Source organism: Nesoenas mayeri, assembly GCF_963082525.1.
Source record: "Nesoenas mayeri genome assembly, chromosome: 3".
Lineage (NCBI taxonomy): Eukaryota > Metazoa > Chordata > Aves > Columbiformes > Columbidae > Nesoenas > Nesoenas mayeri.
Genome location: NC_137544.1, coordinates 101852908 through 101873534, shown reverse-complemented (window position 1 = coordinate 101873534; position 20627 = coordinate 101852908). Strand labels below are relative to the sequence as shown.

At 38.0% G+C, this 20627-nt stretch overlaps 1 protein-coding gene across 1 annotated transcript in view; it reads left to right on the top strand.

Annotated features, from left to right (window-relative positions):
* ENAH (ENAH actin regulator) overlaps positions 1–20627 on the top strand; it is a 97993-nt gene that overhangs the window by 59064 nt on the left and 18302 nt on the right. Inside the window, exons 4-5 of the mRNA XM_080341825.1 lie at positions 5011–5095; positions 19804–20123. Coding sequence (XP_080197951.1) covers positions 5011–5095; positions 19804–20123 — 405 coding nt within the window. The remainder of the gene's footprint in view (positions 1–5010; positions 5096–19803; positions 20124–20627) is intronic.

Sequence of the window (20627 nt, the reverse complement as noted above, 5' to 3'; positions counted from 1 at the left end):
GCCAAGAGTAAATTAATTCAGCTGGAGGTGCTTAAGAAGTGGTAGCTGTATGTGAGGAAGCAGATACTTGAAAGAAAGTGAAGTCTCAGCTGGAAGGTGATTCACACAATTGGAAGTACTAGAAAATACTTTTGTCACTTGTTAATGCCTTAGTTTTTGACCGTCACAATCTTGCAAATAAATCCAGAATACGAGTCCAGGTCTTGAGGAGTGGTGCCATTTTGCTTCTGCTGGAGGCTGGTGAGCAAGTCTCCCCAGACTTTGTTCTGTATTGTCCTAGAGCAGCACAGGATCTGCATGGGAGGAGAAAGAGCTAGAGACAAGGGAAAGAGGTTATTTCACCGTGAGCTATTATAAAAGAGGAGAGATTCAGGCTAGACATGAGCAAGAAATGTGTTACAGTGAGGGTGGTGAAACACTGGCTGTTTGCCCAGAGAGGTGGTAGATGCCCCATCCCTGGAGACATTCCAGGCCAGGCTGGACGGGGCTCTGAGCAACCTGATCTGGGTGAAGATGTCCCTGCTCATTGCAGGCGATTGGACTGGATGACCTTTGAAGGTCCCTTCCAACCCAAACTATTTATTTTATGATAATTTTTCTTATTACTTCCTAGCATAGATCTCTGAAAAAGTCTGCTTTCCATTCATTCAGAAAACCTTTGAACATTTAGTAAAACACTTTTTTTTTTCTTAAGTTCTTATCTATAACAGAAATACATATTTTTTTTCTGTGGTGTCGAACTCTTGCCTGAGGTGTGTTCTTTGCTTAGTAGGTGTACTCAAACTGTCCTTAATGAAAATCTCTTCTGAAGATTATTTGTCAGTACACTTACCTTTATAGCATATGCCTATATAAATTGTTGTCTGCTTTTAATCCATTATTTCTTTGAAAAGCCAGTCATACTTTGATTTGAATATCAGACTGTATAGTTGGAATGTTGCTTGGTCTTGGCACTAACATACTGAGATACGAAAGAGTGGGAATTCTTAATTACTGTGGTGTTTATATAAACTCTTTCTCTGGGGGAAAAATTGAGATCTTTACCTCAAGCTGAAATTCTCATGTGTGATGTTTGACCAACATTTTCTAAAGCCGCTATAGGTTGGTTGTGTGTTTTGTTTTGTTTTTTGCAACTTAGATTTTTGTCTTTTAATGCTGTACTCTGAACAGTACATTAATTGCAGGAATGTTTTTGTTGTGTTTTGGTTTTTCTGGGTCTTTTTGTATGTGCTTTGGCTTTCTTGACCACTAGGGCATGCGGGGCTCTGAGGAAGATTTCATGTGATCTGAGTCTTAGTGGTCCCCCCAAAAGAACTTCACAGATTGTTATTTTACCAGATCCCGAGGGAGCCTGTCCAGCTAAATGAAAATGCACATTGTAGCTCATTGTATAACCTGTAGTATTACATGTAATATATTATTGTTCCTGTCTTAAACAGTAGATACTCAAGGGTTTTTAGGGCTGTTACCTCATAGGAATGTGATGTCCTCAGTGTCAACCAGGTGCTATGTCAATGCTGCTTGTGTAAGGCAGGTGACATTAATAGAAATGGAGTGGAGAGTTTGGTGTGAAACTCCAAAGCAGACAGTGTAATTGCAAAGATTAAAGGAATTGATGAACCAAAAAGCATGAAGGGAGGAGAAACCATGTGCTTCCATCTCCATCTTGTTAATTATACTTTCATAGGTTTGTACAACTATAATTAGTTCAGCTCCTGAATGGAGATACAGAGGTGAGAAGTCAGTTGGAGGTAAAAATGAAGTAAAGGAGTTTGATAAACTACAACTCTGGTTGTGATTTGAAAAGGTGATGTTGGGGATGCTGAACTCATCTCAAGCAGCCCCCAGCAGCCTGATGTCATTTTCTGAGCTATGCTAGCATAGTTGTCTGTGTGACCGCATGAAGAACCAGAACTGATCCTGGTCAAAAACACTTCTTGCAGGTTTTCTTTCCTCTTGAGATTTTTGATGAATTAGATTTCCAGTCCATCTCTCGCTACACAGAGGCCTGAACTGTCATAGAGGAAGGGTGATGTGAAGGTGAGAATAAGCTGAAAACCAGAAAGCATTTAAACTGGAATAGCTGCTGAACAAATTAGTATGAAATTATATCCTCTGTCTGACAGACTGTGCCACGGAGTGCACCATCTGTGCTTTCCTTAGAAAAAGAAAGATGTTAGGCTTTCCTTAAAAATCAGAATGAATAGACCATTCAGCCTCGTCTCTTATTTGGGTTGTACCTGTCTCTGAAGATAAAGTGATCCTGTAGAAGGATCAGAATTTTTTTCCAGGCAGTATCTATGAATATTTCTCTTGAGGCTTGATGTTACTGAAGTACCTTGAAGTGCTCAAAAGCCTCGTGAGAGAGTTTATTAGTTAGTTCCTGCTTATTTATTTCTTATACCATCTGTCCCGTTACTGACAGTTATATTTTAGCAATGAAGTGCTGGTCTTGGCTTGCTGTAATAACTTAATTTTATGGGATAAAACATACTTTTCCACCTGATGTGTACCTTTAACTTGCCAGTGCCTGTTAGCGTGGAATTTGTTAGAGAACAGGCCAAATGACAGCTGAAATTTACTTTCCTGAAAGCCTTTGGTATGCCCAGCTTTCATTTCCTTATGGCAAAAATGTATAAGAAATCCTGTAACAACCATGTTAATTGTTAGCAGGGGGTTGCGTTCAGCTCCTTTGAATTAATAGCTATGAAAGAAGCACATAACTTACTGGAGTAGATTGGCCAGGTTACGCTGGCTCGACTTGGTGATGGTTGTGCTCTACAGAATTTACAGAGAACACGATTTTCTGTCAGAGTGCCCTACAATGCAATTTGAGGCTATGAGAACAGGTTTTCTGATAGTTGGGCTGGTTTGAATAGCCAGTGCAAGTGACGCCAGATGGTTGGTTTCCAGTGATGCTGGCAAAAGAAAGAGTCGGGGGGATGCTGGTGGCAGGGTTGTATGTTGGCATTCCAAACTCACCTACTGCAGCATAATACCTTGTTAAAAACAAAACAAACTTATTAAATACTCTTAAAGATTAAATGAGCAGAAGTTTGAGGTTTTCATTTCTATTTTCAGTACAAAATAGTTCCAGTTGGTAAATGGCCAGAGCGTGACCATTTATTATTTTTATCCTTTGTTATTAATTTTTTAGGTGAATGTGTTTCATACTGAGAAACGGCAGATCTGAGGGAAGGGATTATATCAGACGTGGCAAGCGGTGGGGGTACATAGCACCTTTAAGCAGCAACGCAGCTGCTGCCGGGTTGTCTCTGCTTCTAGAAGCCCATGAAAGGCTGCAGCGCGGTGCAGACAGCGAACAGCCTGGCTGCTCCCCCGGCTGCTTGGGAGCTGCGGTCATGGCTTAATGGGCATCAAAACCTCCCACCTGTCACCCAGGGGAGGTGATGGAGGAGGATGTGTGACTTCGGAAGTCGTAAAGCAGGAAAGTTTTCCAGATGAGCAATATGACAGATGTTCCTACTGACTGATAAATTATCAGTTATCATTGCAGTTAAATCTTTTGCGTTGAAAATAATAAGGATTTATATCTGTGGGTATCTCTTGGAGATACTCCAAGTGAAAATAGTACATCCAGGGCAACATCATGTATTTGGGTATGAGGACCTAATGCTTGCTGAAAAGAATAACAAAGGGAAACGCAACCTCTGTAGTACACCTCCTGCTTTTATATTCTAGAAGTAAGTGCTCACGCTACTTTTTAACTGTAGTTTACAGTAGATAGTATACACTTTTATAATTTTCAGGATTCGTTGCCTTTATGACCACAGTGGAAACAATACTATGCTGTTTTGAGTAAATGAACCTCTGTACAGCATTTAAACAGGGCACTTGTTTGGTGAATGTGAGGCAGATCACTTGTCTTTGATGTCTCAGTATGCCACACATGGTCTCCATGTTTTTGATGACTTTCACAAGTTCAGATGGCAAACAATTTTACATTTTGATATTTGAGATGTGGAGGATTTCAATACTAACTCCATTATTCTAGTTTGATGGAAACTAAGCAAGAAGTTATTGATTTGCTTTGGGACCTTTTCAGAACTTGATAAGTTTTTATTTGTTTTTAATCCTACTTGCTTATAAATTCCATAAACTTAAATTTAGCTGTAGTCTAAATAATTTCCTGGTTTACTGTCTATTTTTACAGAAACAGTACATTTGTGATCTACTGTATTCTATACCGCAGTTCTTAATCCTTCTATTAAATCTTTTAAAATGATTTTGTGCTGTAAATACATTTGTAAGAAAAATGGAAAAGCCTGTTTGCTTTTAGAAGCAAGATCTAGAATATACAATTATTCAAAAGATGTATGATTCAGAATTGCCCATCAATAAAAGCTGAAGATGTATTTGCATGTCCTCTTTTGCATTTAATGTGCTGAGCAGAATGCACAATTGGTACATTCACTGTATGCCTCTGTTCATTCAGACACAATACTTATCTATCCAAAAAGGAAGGTCTTTGATCCAAGTCGATGAGCTAAAAACTGAGTAAATTGTGGTGTGACCTGTAGAAACTTACTTTATCTTCCTTCTCTCAATATGGTGATAAGCTTCTGATGTTTTTTCTCCTGTTTGTTTTTTTTCTTTTTTTTTTTTTTCATTTCCAGTGTTCTATTTAGGTGAGTGTTTTAATTTTTTGAGCCTTTTCCTCCAAGAGTACTTGTTCATTGTTCTAAGAAAATCTCAGACTTGGAGCGCTTTTCAAAGCTTTCGTGAAGTGCCATCATATATAAAATTTATTTTGCATTTCTGTGAAACCCTTTCATCCATGTGAAATAAATCCATTCTGTAAATACATAAAGTAACATTTGTTGCAGTTTTTATTTGCTGTATTCTGTTGTTGAGCTTCTTTGGCTTAAAAAGCAGAAGTAAACAGTTCTTACAGTGTCATGTGATGGCTTGGCCTTTTGCCTTGGTTTTGTGCATTTTTTGCATAGTAAAAGTTCAGATTGTTAATTTATGATCTGCCTTCACTTTTAGGTCCTACATTGCCTCGACAGAATTCACAGCTTCCCCCTCAAGTTCAAAATGGTCCATCACAAGAAGAATTGGAAATCCAGAGAAGGTACAGTATTATAAGTGAGCAGTTGTTCAGTTAACGCATGTAATAACTCCTCACTAATGATGAGAACTTAAATGTCAAGGACCTAAATTACTCTCTTGCATTAGGGCAGCATTTGTATGTGTGCAAAAACTTTGATTGTAGCGAGATCCCTTATTTTTAGTCTCCAGCCATTCAAACATTGCAATTGCTATTGGCCTGTCATGGAGAAGTTGAAGATCAGATGGGAATCTTTGGAGGCCTTCACTGCTGTTATTTTTCAACCAGACTAATTAATTTTCTAGTGACTGTTTTGTCTTCAGTTTTTGACACGTTCTTATAAAGAAGGAGGCAAGGAAGGAAGCTTTAACCTTTAGAAGCAGAGAATTAAATCATCATGGAGAATGACAATTTTGCTTCCTGAATGTGGCTGCACTAATACAAAATGTATAGGAAAGTTTGTTCACCTTTATACTACATCAGTTATTTATCAAGGAAACCTTCATTTTCTGCTTTTAGTATATACATTCATGGAACCTTTTAGGAGTTAAACTTTTACCTGTAGCAATACTGGTTGTATCTGTGCTGCCCTCAGGGAGTAGTCCATGTTCCCCTGACCAGTTTGCACTCCTCCAGGCTAAGCTGTTCCCTTCTATTTGAAGCCACTGTACCTTGTCCCATACCCTGTGGGTAGCCCAGACCTGTAGCATTTTTAACATATGGAGGGTTTTCGGTTCCTTTTAATAATTGCTATGTATCAATCATGTGCCTGAGTTCTGGGAACAAACTTTCTAGTTGCCATATTCCTGTTTTTGTTGTGTGCCAATATGGGTTAGTGCTGTAGGTCGAGTGCCTGGGATGTGGGTATATGAAATGGCAAAGTCTTCTAGGATAGTGCCATCAGACTGGGTTCAGCAAAAGAGCAAGACCTTGAACTGTCTCAGGCATACTGCCTGTGGTGCAATCCTGGATTCTTTTACCATCAAAATACTCCCTAGAGATTAGCTGTTCCCTTCCAAGAGGGATGCTGGGAGCAATTTAGGTCACATGTGGTACAGATATAGGGAACAAGATCCTTGAATAAATAGGATGTGATCCAGAGTGATGGTGTGAATTCATTTAATAGCTTTCAGTGGTAACTGGAAAAATATTTTAACATGTTTGGTCTAATTGGCACTGAAGTTTTTCCTGTTTTGATATTTTGATAATTTGCATTTGTTTATGCAAAGGTGAGCAGAACCAGCTTGCTAATTTGGGAATAATTCATATTGTAGATTCAACAAACTAGCTATATGTGTTGAACAAAGATTTGACATCAAAATTAGTCATACCGGTTCACCTATTTTCTGCAATATATTCTTAAATGTGAGCAGGGATCGCTTTATCTGAAAGGCCGCTTGTTTAAAAGCAAATAAGCAAGAAGCTCATTACAAATCTATCTGTTTGATGTGTTTATGTGCAAGTCTGCTGTCATAAGAAAGGTCTTTCATGTCACTTCTTTTGACAGACTTTTAAAAAGCATTTTTCTTTTGATTTTTTTTTTCTGTTCTACAGTAGTGGCTTTTAATATTTTTATTTCCCCTCTGTTCCTTTAGAAGGCTGTATTAATGGAAATTTATAATGCTGAAATACTTTTCAGAGAAGTGTTGTAGATGGATGTTCCTTCAGAAAAAAAGTGCTGCCCCGTATTAAGAGCTCTGCAAGTCTTGCTTGACATTTTCTGTGTGTAAAAAACACAGTCAGATGGCATTCTTATGGCTTCCCTTTCTCATCTGATCAGTCTGATCCACTTGTTTTCATCTAATAGAGTGTCTTCTTTGAAGTCTGGTCCTGGTTTTGATTTGTTTTTCCCCTAAAAAAAGGATAGAGAAGTGGAATGGGTGTTTACTCATCTTGCTGGTCAGATTGTCTGTGGAAAGACTATTGCCATTGGGTCTTTAAGCCTAAGAACAACATGTAAGTTTATTACAACATTTCACAAATGTTTCTCTGGTCTCTTTACTACTCTAACTATATGGTTATAATACATTTCAATTAACTCAAAGCTAGAACTTGTCTTCTGCAGTAACTGCCTTTCAGCTTTCAGAGTAATAACAATGGTCTTACTATCACAATGTAGAGAATAGTAAATAGTTGGGAAGAAAAGGTTTAGGTATATATTACTTTTAATATATCTCCAAGTGACATTTCCAGTCTCGGTAAAGGCAGTGTGGGCAGAATTGAATTCTGTGGGGAGCAGTGAGGCTACAGGGAATGCAAGAGAAGGGAATAACTGTGACTGTGTGGGAAGGAACATGGGGCTTGTGATGGATCAGTAGAAAGGCTTTGCTGAGTCTATTGCTCATGAAATGTGTCTGCAGAGTGGAGGTCTTGTTTAAAATGTGGCTTCAATAATATTTGGGTTTAAGTGCTGGTCTCATATCCCTCCCCTTAAGGGTACCTGATTCAATAATGTTTGACTGACTCCTAAGTTCAGAAAAATATTTTTTTAAAATGATTCTAAGCCTGGAAAAAAATGCTCATGTAAAAATTGAAGTTGAAAAAGGGACCCTTGGAGGTCAGCTAGTCCAACCCTCTGCTCAAAGCAGGACTGATTTCAAAATTAAGTTATGTAGCTTGTAGCTTCAGGGTTTTCCTAGGCACAAAAGGAAACATTTCCTCAGAAATGTTTTGCCAAAGGAGTGACTGGTGAAGAATGGCGTATTAAAGAGAACTCTACAATTGATCCCATGTTTTCCTTCACTTTAATAACCGGTGTCGACGAATCTTGGGGAAATTGGGAACTGAAGAATTACATTAGATCATTGTCAACAAAAGTGTATTATTTTGGTGCAAAGATTTTTCTCTATTTTAGAAAGGATTTAGATGCCTTACTGCTTTAGCACTTCTTCTCAAAATGTAATATTACTTTATTTTGCTGCAGAGCCTGTTACTTGAATGTTTGCATTGTTTACTGTGCAGTGATGACAGGCTGGAAGGTCATGAGGACCAGATGTGGGATCTAAAACACTGAGGTTTTTATGTGGCCAGGATTACACAAAAGGCGGCGAATGTAATAATTTCATCTGGTGAACTGATAACTTTTGTTACTTTCTTATAAGAAACCTAAACACATGTTGTATGCTTTTCCTGTTAAAGCAGGGAGTACTTGAAGATAGCTGTATTTTTCTGTAACTTGCACTCACTTAAGAACAGTAATAACAAGCTTTAAAACACTACAGCTTCCATTTTAAATCCTCAAAAATGAAAGGATTTTTGTTGTCTGTGTTATTTTTCATTTTGTCAGAGTGGTAGTCAGGCAGCGTTTATAAATTCCACTGATTGTTTGATAATCAGCCAACTTTAGTTGACATACGTATTTGTTAATAACTGCAGAGTCACTTAATGTCAAATACCATTCTAAAATACAACATTAGTTCATAGCATGCTTCTGTATGCTACTTGTGCATGTAAATTTACCATCTCTTCCAGCCGTGATAAATATATTGTCAGAAATATGAGTCACTGAGTTGGTATCTAATATGACACTTGGGAATTTAATGAGTTAATGTTTATAAATAACTTCAAAATCATCACTGCTTCATAAATAAAGAGACCAAGAACACCAGAAACAGAGAAAGTGTATCGATTGTAGGGCATAATGAAGGTATACAAGCCACCTGTTGTCCTTCAGGGACGCAATGGACCAAAACTTGACCGACTCCTGTCGTAAGTACTCAAAAAAGATTGCAGTTCACGTAAACGCAGCAGCAGAATATTAGGGGGGACCGTTATTTTTAAATACTTCAAGTTTGCCTACAGTTTTCATTTACATCATGGATTGGGATGATACTGTTGAAGAAAACTTGGTGTGTGATTGTGGTAGAAAGTAGTATTGATATGGTGTGGTTTTCGTAACATCTTTTGGGAGGCTTCTTATAGACAGTACAAGTTCAGAAAGTGGTAAGAAGGTAGCACTTTCCTATTTGATGATAGACTTAAAGGAATGCCTTTTATTTTACAGATTAGAAGTATTTTTGAGATTTTGCTAATCTTAATTTTAACTGCGCTAAAATAATTTGTATTTTTTTCCCCATGTTAATCAGTAATTATTACATATGTAATTCCTGGGCTGCCTTGAAAACATGTGGAAATAAAGAAAAAACCTGCATCCCACAATTCAGTAGCAATGTATGTATAATAACAGGCTTAATGATCTTAAAGGTCTCTTCCAACCAAAATGATTCTTTGGTTTAAAGGAAAGAAAGTTTGCCTGTCACTTTGTGTCCCTGGTAGCCTGGTTTCCCACAGCCCGTGACCATTCCCTAGTTAACAGCCAGATGTCCTGTTTACAGTTTTCCTCTGCTTTTGAAATGGTGTCATTTATCTGACAGCTTATTTTGAGGACCTCAGATTTCTGTAAAGTCATATGAAGTGTTCTTTCCAGCCTCTGCATTGCATAGTGGGTCAGGAAACAAAAGACGCAGAAGAAAAGGGACCCATCAGTGTTGTTTAGCTCATCCTGAAGGTTTCAGGGTTCTTTTTTTTGTCCTCCTAATTTCTGGAACACAGAATTCTGGTATAATAATGACTTTTTGGTTTTTTTTTTAGTGCCTCCCATTTTCTTTCCATTCACAGTTTATTCCCATTCACAGTGACGTTCTCCTTAGTTCTGTCAAGTCTCTCAGAGACTTAGTAACTGGCTTTATGGAGAGGTAGTGGGTGCTGTCTGCTTACAGTACTGAATAGATATAGATGTTGGGTAACATTGACAGGTTTAGCAAACTGGGAAGAGCCCTATTCCATTAAGCAGTCTTCTGACTGCATTGGCAAAATTGCTGCCTTAATTGCTGCAGTTTAATGTGAATGTTGCTTGAAGGGTGGTTCTCATAAGTATTTTAGTTAACGCTTTTAAAAATGTCTCTTTGAAATCTTACCCTTTGTCAAAAATGTTCAATTCTTTTTTTGTGTGTGTGGTTTGTGTATGTGTGTTGGTGGTTTTGTGGTTTTTTTTCCCTGTTTAATGCAAAACATGAAATTTGGATCAGAAACTCTTCTACATTTTTCCAGTTTTTTGTTATTTTGATTCCCTTTCATGGGATTAGTGCTGTCCTGACATACACACTAGAATACTGCTGAGGGAGCTGCCAACAGAAGTAGGTTGTTCTACTATAGAGAAGCTATTTTTTTCAAGCATTGCATGGGCACTGATGACTTCCTGTAGTCCAGCTTCTGTCAGGTATATAAACTAGCAGGACACTTGAACTTATGTTGAAAAGATCAAGGTGAGGGAAGACTTTAATAGATCCCTTTCTCTATTAGAAATCTGTATGTAAGAACCTTTAGATTGGTAGATACCTCTTCATGTCTTCGTGGCGGTTGGTTGCCAGTTTTCGCTTGACTTGATAAAACCTGGTTTTCTTAGTTTCTTATTTCCAGCTAATGTGACTTGAGCTTTTAAAATACGAGCTTTTTGTTAGACCTTAAATCCCTTTTGATCAAGGAAATGGAAGCCTGTTAGTTTGGCCTTGCACATATGAAAAGATTTACTACTTTCGAAGAACAGAATAATGAACCAGGTAAAACACAGGACAGTAAACTGTACCCAGATAATACTTTATTTTGCAAAAGTGGTGTTCTTGGGCTTTAGGAAAGCATTTGACAGATACCAAGAGGGTAGTTCCTACACGAGGTGGAAGAAAGGAGGATCACTGTGGAAGTGTGAGGAGCGTAGGAACAAGTAGTTCCTCCTACATCCTTGGAATTGGAAAGGTTCCCATTTTATTTGGTGTTTTGCTGAAGAATGCAAGTCCTTGCTACTGATGTGAGTTGAGATACCGGAGTACAAAGGAGAACAGAAAGAGTGGAATGATGTTGGAGATTTTGATGATCAAAGTGCAATGAGAAATAATACATAGCTGGAGTCCTGTTTTTAGACATTTTTAGAGTCCCTCAACCTGTAGACCAAATCATAGAGTTTAGGATGTCTTGATACTGGTGTACAGGAAAGATTAAATTCACAGTGGAAGTGTTACATGCAATGGTGATCAATCAGGGGAAAGCTTCTTGAACACTGGCAGTAGGTATAATGACCTGTAGATTCGCATAGTGTTTCGAAGTCATGATACATGTAGTCAATTAAATGCCTTTATAATTTTTGTCAACTAGTGTTGAAACTGAGACTAATTGTCAGTTTGATAGCATGTACATGAACTCAATTCACAAGCCTCTTACCTTTGAATGGTCAAACTTGCAGGTCTTCCAAGTGTCTGTTTCTCGCTTGTTTTATCAAGTCAACTGTTAATAGCTCTAGTCTGGGTATCTCTGAAGCCATGTGCAGTGGGCTCAGGTAGAGCCTGTTCAGACTGTCTAGCACTTGAGAAATGTTTGTTTAAAAAGACATAGCTAAACACAGCTAACTTTAAGAGTTTTAGTGAGAGCATCTAGTAAGAGTTCAGTTCAGATGATGCAAAGTGAAGTTCTTGCAGCTGAGAGCACTTAAAAAGATGCCAAGAGGTTAAATATTGATCGCTTCTGCTGAGGTTATGTTATTCGTGCATCAAGTGTACATTTTATTCTTGAAGACTCTTGGTTTCGGTGAAGGTAGTCTATGTGATGTAAATTTGCAGTCTCTGTTGCCATGATTTAGACTCTTTTCTCTTTGTAAATGAACCCTGACATTTTTGGGGTACTGTGTGTTCATTCCATGGTACATAAGCATTATTGAGATACATATTCAGTAGGTTTATGCGACCATACAGGAGAGTGAGCTTTGTGGTAAATGCTGAATTTTGGAATGATGAGTAAATACTTGCTATTAAAGTGCGAGTTTAACGTTGATACTCAGGTAAGTTCCTCCAAATTTGAAGGGCCATAGCAGACGCACCTGTTCCTTTTCTGAAGTTGTGCAGAACAAGATCAGAAGATGAATCTATTAAAACTCAAGCTGGCAGCAAAGTTCAAAATAATCAACGCGTTGAAGTTCGTTTCTGTTTCTTTCTACAAACGGTTATAACAGTGATAAAATAGATTGACCGTACCTTGTTAAACTGATGTCCGTAGAGCACGTGGGGCTACTTGCAGTCACAAGGTGGCTGCTTCTCTAGATAACACGGTGCTGGGGATGGAGCTGAGGTCACCCTGTGTCTGGCGCCAGCGCCTCCCGCTCGGCTGTTTGTGGCCTGTTTGCAGCCAGCTGCTCGGCTTGGAGCAGCGACTCAGTGCTGGGAGGACAGCCCTCGTGTGAGATGGATTCTAGTAGGTAGCGACTGTTGGATTAGATAATGGTATCTGTGCCCACATTCTGGGGCTTTTGGCATTTTAGAATAAAAGCCCAAACATTGTTGTGTTGTGTGTTGCTCCATAAATTGAGGCCGGGTTAGAGGAGCTGCCCTGAAAGCCCAAGCACGTGGAGACTCCAGGACTGGAGTGTTATGGACTTTTCTTGTAGAGCTAGGCACTACAGTGCAACTGTTAAAATTTGTAAATGTACTTTAATGGTGGAAATGTATTTTAAAGTGCAAGTTTAATGGCCAGATCGCCAGCAAAGCTTGAACAATTCCATTGGTTTGGGTTGATGAATTCAGGTTTTGATGATTAATTATAGTTGATATTATACGCTTACCTTTGGAACTTTGACGTAATGGCATTATTTCTAGATTTGTTGTTTGTGTTGGGTTATAAAATTTACATTTAAAAACTAGTGAAGCACAGAATGAAAGATGCCCATAATGCCTTAATGGTAACTTTCAGAATAGATAAAGTGCAACATATATTACTTCAATATTTTAAGCTAGCAATGGTCAACCTTCATGCTGCCTTTGGAGTGTCATCCTTGTGTCTGTCTTCTGCTATGCCACATTTGTTTATTTCAGAATAGATAACAGCACAAGCAAGAAACTGTTCTTCAAAAAAAGGCAAAACACCCAATGTGGGACACAAACTTGAAAATTTCCTCTCAAGTGAATCTGTCTTATGATTTTTTAATTTTTTTTTTTTTTAATTTAACACTTTGTTAGTGGCTTAAGTGACGAGTTTTGATGTCCTTTTTCAATACGCGCATCTTATTCATTATTTTTTGCCCTATCCTTGTTGTGTCTTTAAACAGAGAAAGTGAGGATAATATTCGTATTGATCTTTCTGAGTGATTTGATATTGTGCTTTGACACCAAGTTATTCAACAAAGAAAGAAGGGAATATGAAATTGGTGTGTTCATAAATGAGGACTAACAGCTGTCAAATAGTGTGTATTATCTGCCTGCAGCTGACCTCTTCACTCAATGCAGCAATTACTTCAGTCAGGTCTGTTCCTCGAGATATTTTGTTTTCTGCAGGCTTTGTCTTGTGTCTTTGTGTTCTACAGTGAATTTTAAAGTCAAATACTTCAAACCAGTTGCTGTTCATCTTGAAGTGTCTATCAGCTCAGTGCCTGTTGAATTTGGAAGTGATACAAAGATGCTTCTGTCTGTACTGTTCATGGAAATACCTCTGTTTTTAATGTATCTGCCTTTGTGACAAGAAGTCTTTTGGGTTTGTGGCTGAATTCTGGTGTTGATATATGGTCATCTCAGTGTGGTTTGCTGTCATCTTTTTAGGAAAAAAATTAATGGCTAGATCTCACATCCCAAACCAAAGCAAGTCCGTGTTTGAATCCTGAAGATTTATGTGAATGTACAGAAAAACTTGCACCTGAGGAAGCAAGGTGACCTGCCAGAGCAGACAGCCATTTGCTTTCACAAACTGTTTTGGCAATGGATTTGTTACATGTAGTTGTTTTTTTCTTTCTTTTCCATTGTGACACAAGCTCTGTTTTTTGGCACGGTGAGAATTACCTAATGCTGGGACATAGTTCCTCTTGTTACTGCAAATGTTGCAGAAAAAGACAGGTTCTCTCTGGCTATTAAGTCTGCCCTGACACAGAATATTGTTTTAGCAGAGAACACTGAGTTTCTTAATGTAGTTGAGATCTCTGTCTTCACTTCAACCCTTATGATAATGGTCATATTTTAAGAAAACTGATGGAGACTTCAATTATTTTGAATGACACTGTTGAAGTCCTTAGCAAAGGGACCAGAGGATCACAGTCAATCGTTCACCCCCAGGAGCAGAAGCTAAAAAAGCTTTCCCCCCCCACCCTGCCACCCCCCTCAGAAAATACAGATCTAAAGTTACTGAATAATATCATTTTGGGATAGCTCACTAGTTGCTGTGTGTGATGGTTGTTGAATATGGTGATGTTACTTGCTAGTGAAAGCCACGATAGGAAGTGATCTCAGTGCGCATGAGATATTGACTCATTCATATAACATCAAGAGCTGAGATAGTAGCACTACTTCTTAATTTTTATTCCCTTTTATGCTCTGATTCAGAACAAACTCGGAAGGCTTTGTGTGTAGCTGAGGAAACTAACAGCGATTCTGGCTTGCAGTTGTCACGTACGAGAAACTCTAAGTACTGTCACCATTGGAAAATGTGAGGTTTCTTTCAGCAGGGGTGCAACAGTGTGTTCTTAACTATGCTCTTTGCATTTTTCCCCTTGTGTTATTTCAAGAATGTAGTCATGCTCCTGATTCTTGGCTGCCCATAGAACTGGAGGATTAATGCTGATAGAGTTCAAAGTCACAAGTTACTATTGTAAATATGATTCTTTCTTCATCCTCTCTGACTATACCTTCTCTTTAATTGGACAAAAGGATGAGAAAAAGAGGGGAAAGAACTTTAGAAGATGTTGCAGTAATAAAGTAAGTTAATTTAAAAACAACAGCCAATACCTGCCCCCCCCCCCCCCAGTGAAGTTTCCCAAGACACTTTTGGCATGGAACTAATGAAATTCCCAAAAGAAAGTTTCATGAGTAGAATGCATGATGAAACTGGCAGCTGCTCTGAATTCTGAAGCTGATTCTTTGTATCTAAACCCATATGTAATGGTGCCTATGTCACTGTTTTCAACTATTCAGTGTAAATTAGCTCTTAGGTTCTAGTAACTCACACCTTTAAAATAATTAGAAGAATCACTTTGCCTTACCATAATTATCATTTAACTGTAACTAGCTTTCTGGGGGCATTTTCAATACCTCTTTAGCTTTTTCAAAAGTTGTCCTGGTAGCCAGGTACTGTGCTTTCTAAGGCTGAAGCATTTTCATATATTGGTTTCACAGTGTTCTTGAATATTTCCATGCTTTAGAACTGCCCAAGTCTTGACATTTCAGAAATGCTTTAATTGATGCATAATAACTCCTTTAAATCTACTAATGCTTTTGCACAATATAATTTTGATCTCTGACAATACTTTAAAAGAAAATTACATTATCTAATGCTAACTAAACAAAACCAAGGGGTTCTAATGCACACAACTTTATCCTTTTTTTTTTAAATTAGCAAAACGAGTCCTTAATCTTTTTAAGCTACAGCTGTTACACTTGTTAAGCTGTAGTTCTCTCTTAGTTTATGGAATTCACCCTTCCTTCTTAAGCTGTGTTGAAGCAACTTCGTTGCATTACTGGTATACTGATCTTTTGATCTGTGCCACTTTTGGTTTTCTATCTGAAATGTTTGTTAAGTCATTAAAACCACTGTAAAAATGTAGTGGGTTGTGGTGTGGGTGGTGGTTGTGTGTTTTGTTTTTTGTTTTCTCTCCTTTTTGACAAAGGAATGCTTCAGTGATGTAGAATGAGAATAATGTAAATTTAAAATTATCCTTAAGGATGGTGTATTTCATCTCGTATATCTTCCTGCGTGAGAATTTTAGATTATAGGAAATGTTTGCAAGGCATTTTGCTGCCCTCTCTCGGTAGAGCTTTTGGATTGTAAGCAAAGTGTTTAACTTGTTCACAGTTTTTATTTGTACATTTAAGAAATGGAAAATGAGGATTCTTTTACAAAATATATATTAAATACATTAAATATCAAGTCACTCAGTATTTAATTACGAGAACTTTTTCTTTTAGGTCCTGCATAGGTGAAAGTGAGTATCTCGCTGTCGTTTATCCAAGATGCAGACAGCCAATACAGTTTGATAGTGTTGTTTGTTGACTGAAATATTTTTTCCTTCAGATAAAGTGTATGAATGCTCAGGTACATTTTGTGGTGACACGTGGGCATTGTGTGTCATCAAGACAGAGACAAACCTCCTTGAGGAGGAGAACAACCCCAGGTAACCTCAGGAACACCTTCACGCATATTGGGAGTTAGTCAATCCCAAGCAAACAGTTTGGCTTGGACATACATCTTACACTTTAGCTAAAATTGCATGTAATTACATGCTAGACAGAGATAGTCTCATGTATATATATAGTCTCACTGTCCATGTCTCCCTTCTCCTCTCCTTGTATGTAGCACATATGCGCATGGACATGTCTCTCTCAATAGTTGGAAAAGCTTTAAGTAAAAACTAACAAAAGTCCCCACCTTAACTCCTGGAATACTCCCCCTGCTGTTCTCTAGTCCTCTGGGCATTTTTAGGTCAACAGCTTCTTGTGCGTGATGCAATTTTTGTTTTCTAAATGACTTTCTATGTTGTGTTTTCTTTTTGGGGCTTTTTCTTCTTCTTGCTTGGAATCGCTGTAGTGAGGAGTTCCACAGCTCATCTGCCTGATGTGCAGAGGTGCTCACCTTTTTTTGGTTTTGTTTTGTTTTGTTTTTTATTTTAATTATTATTATTATTATTAATAATTTACTTTTTTTTTGGAGCTTTGCAATTAGTTGCATCTACTCTTTCCTCCCAGCTGCTGTATTAGGATGTCCTCATCGCTCAGGATTTTATAGACCTCCAGTTGTCCTTTCCAGAATGCAGATTTCCAGGATCTTTAGTTATTTTTTTGAATGGAAACTGGTATGTTTGGTCATAGTTTTTTGTGCTCTTTGAGCCTTTCCAGTTCTGTTCTTTTCTCCCTTTTTGAGGTGGAAATGGAGAGGCAGGGTTTGTGGAGCTGGATGATGGCATTTTCTGTACTGCTCTGTAATCCTTTCCTAATGTGCAGCATCTGGTTTATGTTTTTGAACAGAACACATCAGTGAATGGATGTCATCGTAGAACTGTCTGTTGTAACCCTAATATCTCACTCCAGAGTCAGTGGCCAGCTCATACTCCAGCATTTTACATAGGAATTTAGCAGACTTTCCCTCTCTTACCTGTATCACTTCAGTTATATCTCAGTTGAATTTTATTTGCCAATTGTATTGCCCAGTTGCTTGGAATTAGAAGATCCATCAGTTATTCTCTGTAATTGGCCATCATCTTTGCTATCCTAAATAACATTAAATTAAGGAGCTTAGTCAAGAGCACCTCGCTGTTTCTTTTCCAGGTTGTTAATGAAAATACGAAATGGCACAGCTCTCAGTATGGTTTGTTGCAGAACTGCCTTGGTGATGCTGCTCTTATGTGAGAAGTGACCTATATCAAGGTTCTATTTCTCTAAAGGAATGAAGAACTTAAGAAAAAGAAACTTTAAATATTTGTCAGCTGTGTGATGTGTTATTGAACCCATACCTTCTAATTTCCTAAACTAAATATAACACGAAACATTTATAACCTCAAATGCTTTATCTCTGTTTTAGTTTTAGGACTAATAGTGTGTATGTTTCTAGGTAGAATATGATAGTTTCTGACAAATAAATTAAAAAGAATGAACAAAATAAACAAAAGCTGTGTTTGGAGTCTGTAGATGTTGACTCATGCTTTGAGTGGCTTTTTAGCTACAAACATCTGTGCATCCATCTCTTCTTTACTAAAAAAGAGCCCAAGGTGACAGAGCTGAAGTTAGCCATGATGAAAATCCTGCTTTCCTCTAATAAGAGATTTTATCTGAGGCTAAAAGAGCACATAGGACTAGTTTCATACAATACAGAGCAAGTTAAAATGTAATGCCGAAAATATTTTTAATATCCCTTTTGGAGCTTAAATTTTTGTGGTTTACATTGTATTCTCTTGATATTTTGTAGAAATTGTCTACTGGTTCCAAATATGTATCAGTCAACTACCAGACTTTTTGTTGGACTATAGAGGCTAAAAATCAAGCGTTTAACGAGCCGAGTTGCAGCCCTAATTCCTTAATAACTGTTGTTACAACTCTGTTATATGGGAGAGAGGGAGCTGGTGGCAGAACTGACACAGAAGCAGAACTATTTTGCAGCTTCTGAGGATGTTGATTAACAGGTTCAGGAGGGAGAAGTCCTTTTCTGTACATAACTGGAACAGCTTTGTTTATAGCAAGTATAAAATGTCCAATATTTTACAGAGGCTTTTGTTGTTGTTTTTTAAAGGAAAAACATTGTTCTGAAGGAGGATAGACTTCAACAGTAACAGTGTATGAGCTGGGGTTTCGAATTCTGCCAGTATTTTTTGAGCATGAATAGGAATGAAATATCTGAAGCTCCCTTAGTTTTCAAGCTTCAAGCATGGCTCTAAGTGTATAATATAGAATTACTAATGACCTTTCCAAATAAGATTGCCTAGTGGCATTCTATAGAAAAACACATATCTAGTAGCCTAAGGTGGCAAAATTTAGGTCTTGTTTTTGCTTTATAGTTACAAGCTGCCTCTGCTTTATATTTATTGAGAAGCTTTCTTCAGTTTGCATCTGAAGCATGGCAGAAAAAAATGGCTGTGTGCTTTTATGTACAAGTTCTTCTTTTTAAACATCATCACTTTTGAAAATAAGAATTCAAATAGAGGATGATAACTAACAAGATTTTCAGTGATACGTACTGACAGTAACATACTGGCCACAGCTTTGAGGAGGATACACCTAATTCTTCTTTTAGTAATGAGCTCCCCCAAGAGATGAAAATGCTTTGAAAGTCAAACAGCTGTATTTTAGCGGACTACAAACATGTATCTCATTTGAGTGTAATTTCTTTTTAAACTTACAACTTCTTTTTTATATATTTTTTTAAGGGGGCGGTGGGGAAGCAGCTTTTCACACTGTATTTTTGCAGGAAAGTCCTTTTTTTCAGCCAGCCTAGTGGGCTTGGCAGCAAATTTTGCATGATTCCTTCTTACCCTTGGGAGGTTCGTTATATTTCCTCTGCCTGGCTTTTACTTGTTTTCCTTCTCTCCAAGTCTTTCCCCGCTCTGTGCTTTCCCATGAGCTGGAAACCCCCCCAGCTCCCCGCAGTGTTTCCCCACCTGCTGCACCTTGGATTTTTTCCAACCATGTCCACTTTCCCCCTGTCTCCAGGATATTCTCATCTTGACGACAGTGAAGTTGAATGTGTCTGTAGTACTGCACGGGTGGAGACGGACAAAAAATACATTTTGATGCTTCTGTAAAATTTGGATAAATACTAGCTGACTAGTTCATCTGAAAAATGTAATTTGTTTGGGGGTGGCTTTTTTTTTAAATTTGTAATACTCCTATTTCACTGTACTTTAATTTACTGCTTCAAGTATAAAATGCCTTGCGAAGAACAAAGGTAACTCCATATCCCAAACTGGGAAGATTGCATCAGTTAGTAAATTATCAGCAATAGCTTTCTTATTCTTACTTCTTGAAAGCCGTCTCTCAGAAAGTTAAATTAATTACGAGGAAACTGAATATGTGATTATTTTTACTGTAAGCATAATACATCTATTGTCCAGCTCAGAAAAAGAACATGTAGAATTAAGAATTTTATGTAGGTATAAATGCTGTGCTTTTGTTCTCGCCGGTACAAAGATTGCTAATTAGTTTATCTCCTCTTGTCCCCTAACAGTTGCTTGATATTTTTGGTTTTCGCTTTGCAGCTTAGTCTTTTTCCTTTTTTCACGATTGTAGACAGTTGCAAGAGCAACAGAGGCAGAAGGAGCTGGAACGGGAGAGGCTGGATCGTGAACGAATGGAACGGGAGAGGCTGGAGAGAGAGAGGCTAGAAAGGGAAAGACTTGAAAGAGAGCGCCTAGAACAGGAGCAACTGGAGAGAGAACGGCAAGAAAGGGAACGGCAAGAACGCCTAGAAAGGGAGAGACAAGAGAAGGAGAGGCAGGATCGAGAGAGACTTGAACGACTTGAACGGGAAAGGCAAGAAAGAGAACGGCAAGAACAGTTGGAAAGGGAACAATTGGAATGGGAAAGAGAGAGAAGAATTTCAAATGCTGGTAAGAATTTCGAAGCGTGAGTGTATTCAAGTACTAGATGGCTCTGTGTGTTTGGGTGATGGAGCGGGAGAGACGCAACAAAGGGCAGTGAGTACAGTTGTGCAACAACGGCCGATATTTCGGGCTTCTATTTGCTGGAATTGCTTCCTTTTTATGGCAAGAAGTCAAAGATCTCTGGCTTTTCTGTCATAACTTTCCATTACCTCTGAAATATTTTTTTTGCACTATTTGCTCACTCCATTGCTGTACTCTCTGGTTGCTTGAAGAACTTGAATCATGTTGGGCACCTCCAACAATTGTTAAAGTATGATGAGTTAAAATTTCTAAATACTAATTTCATGGTTTGCTCTATTAAACAAGATGTATTCTCATTACATAATTTGGAAAAAAAAACCAAAACAAAACAAAATCAAACATATCAGCTTGAGTGTGTTAACATAGATGGTATGTACCTACATAAGACAAAGTAATGGTGTGAGAAATGCCTTTCAGTATGAAGTCTTG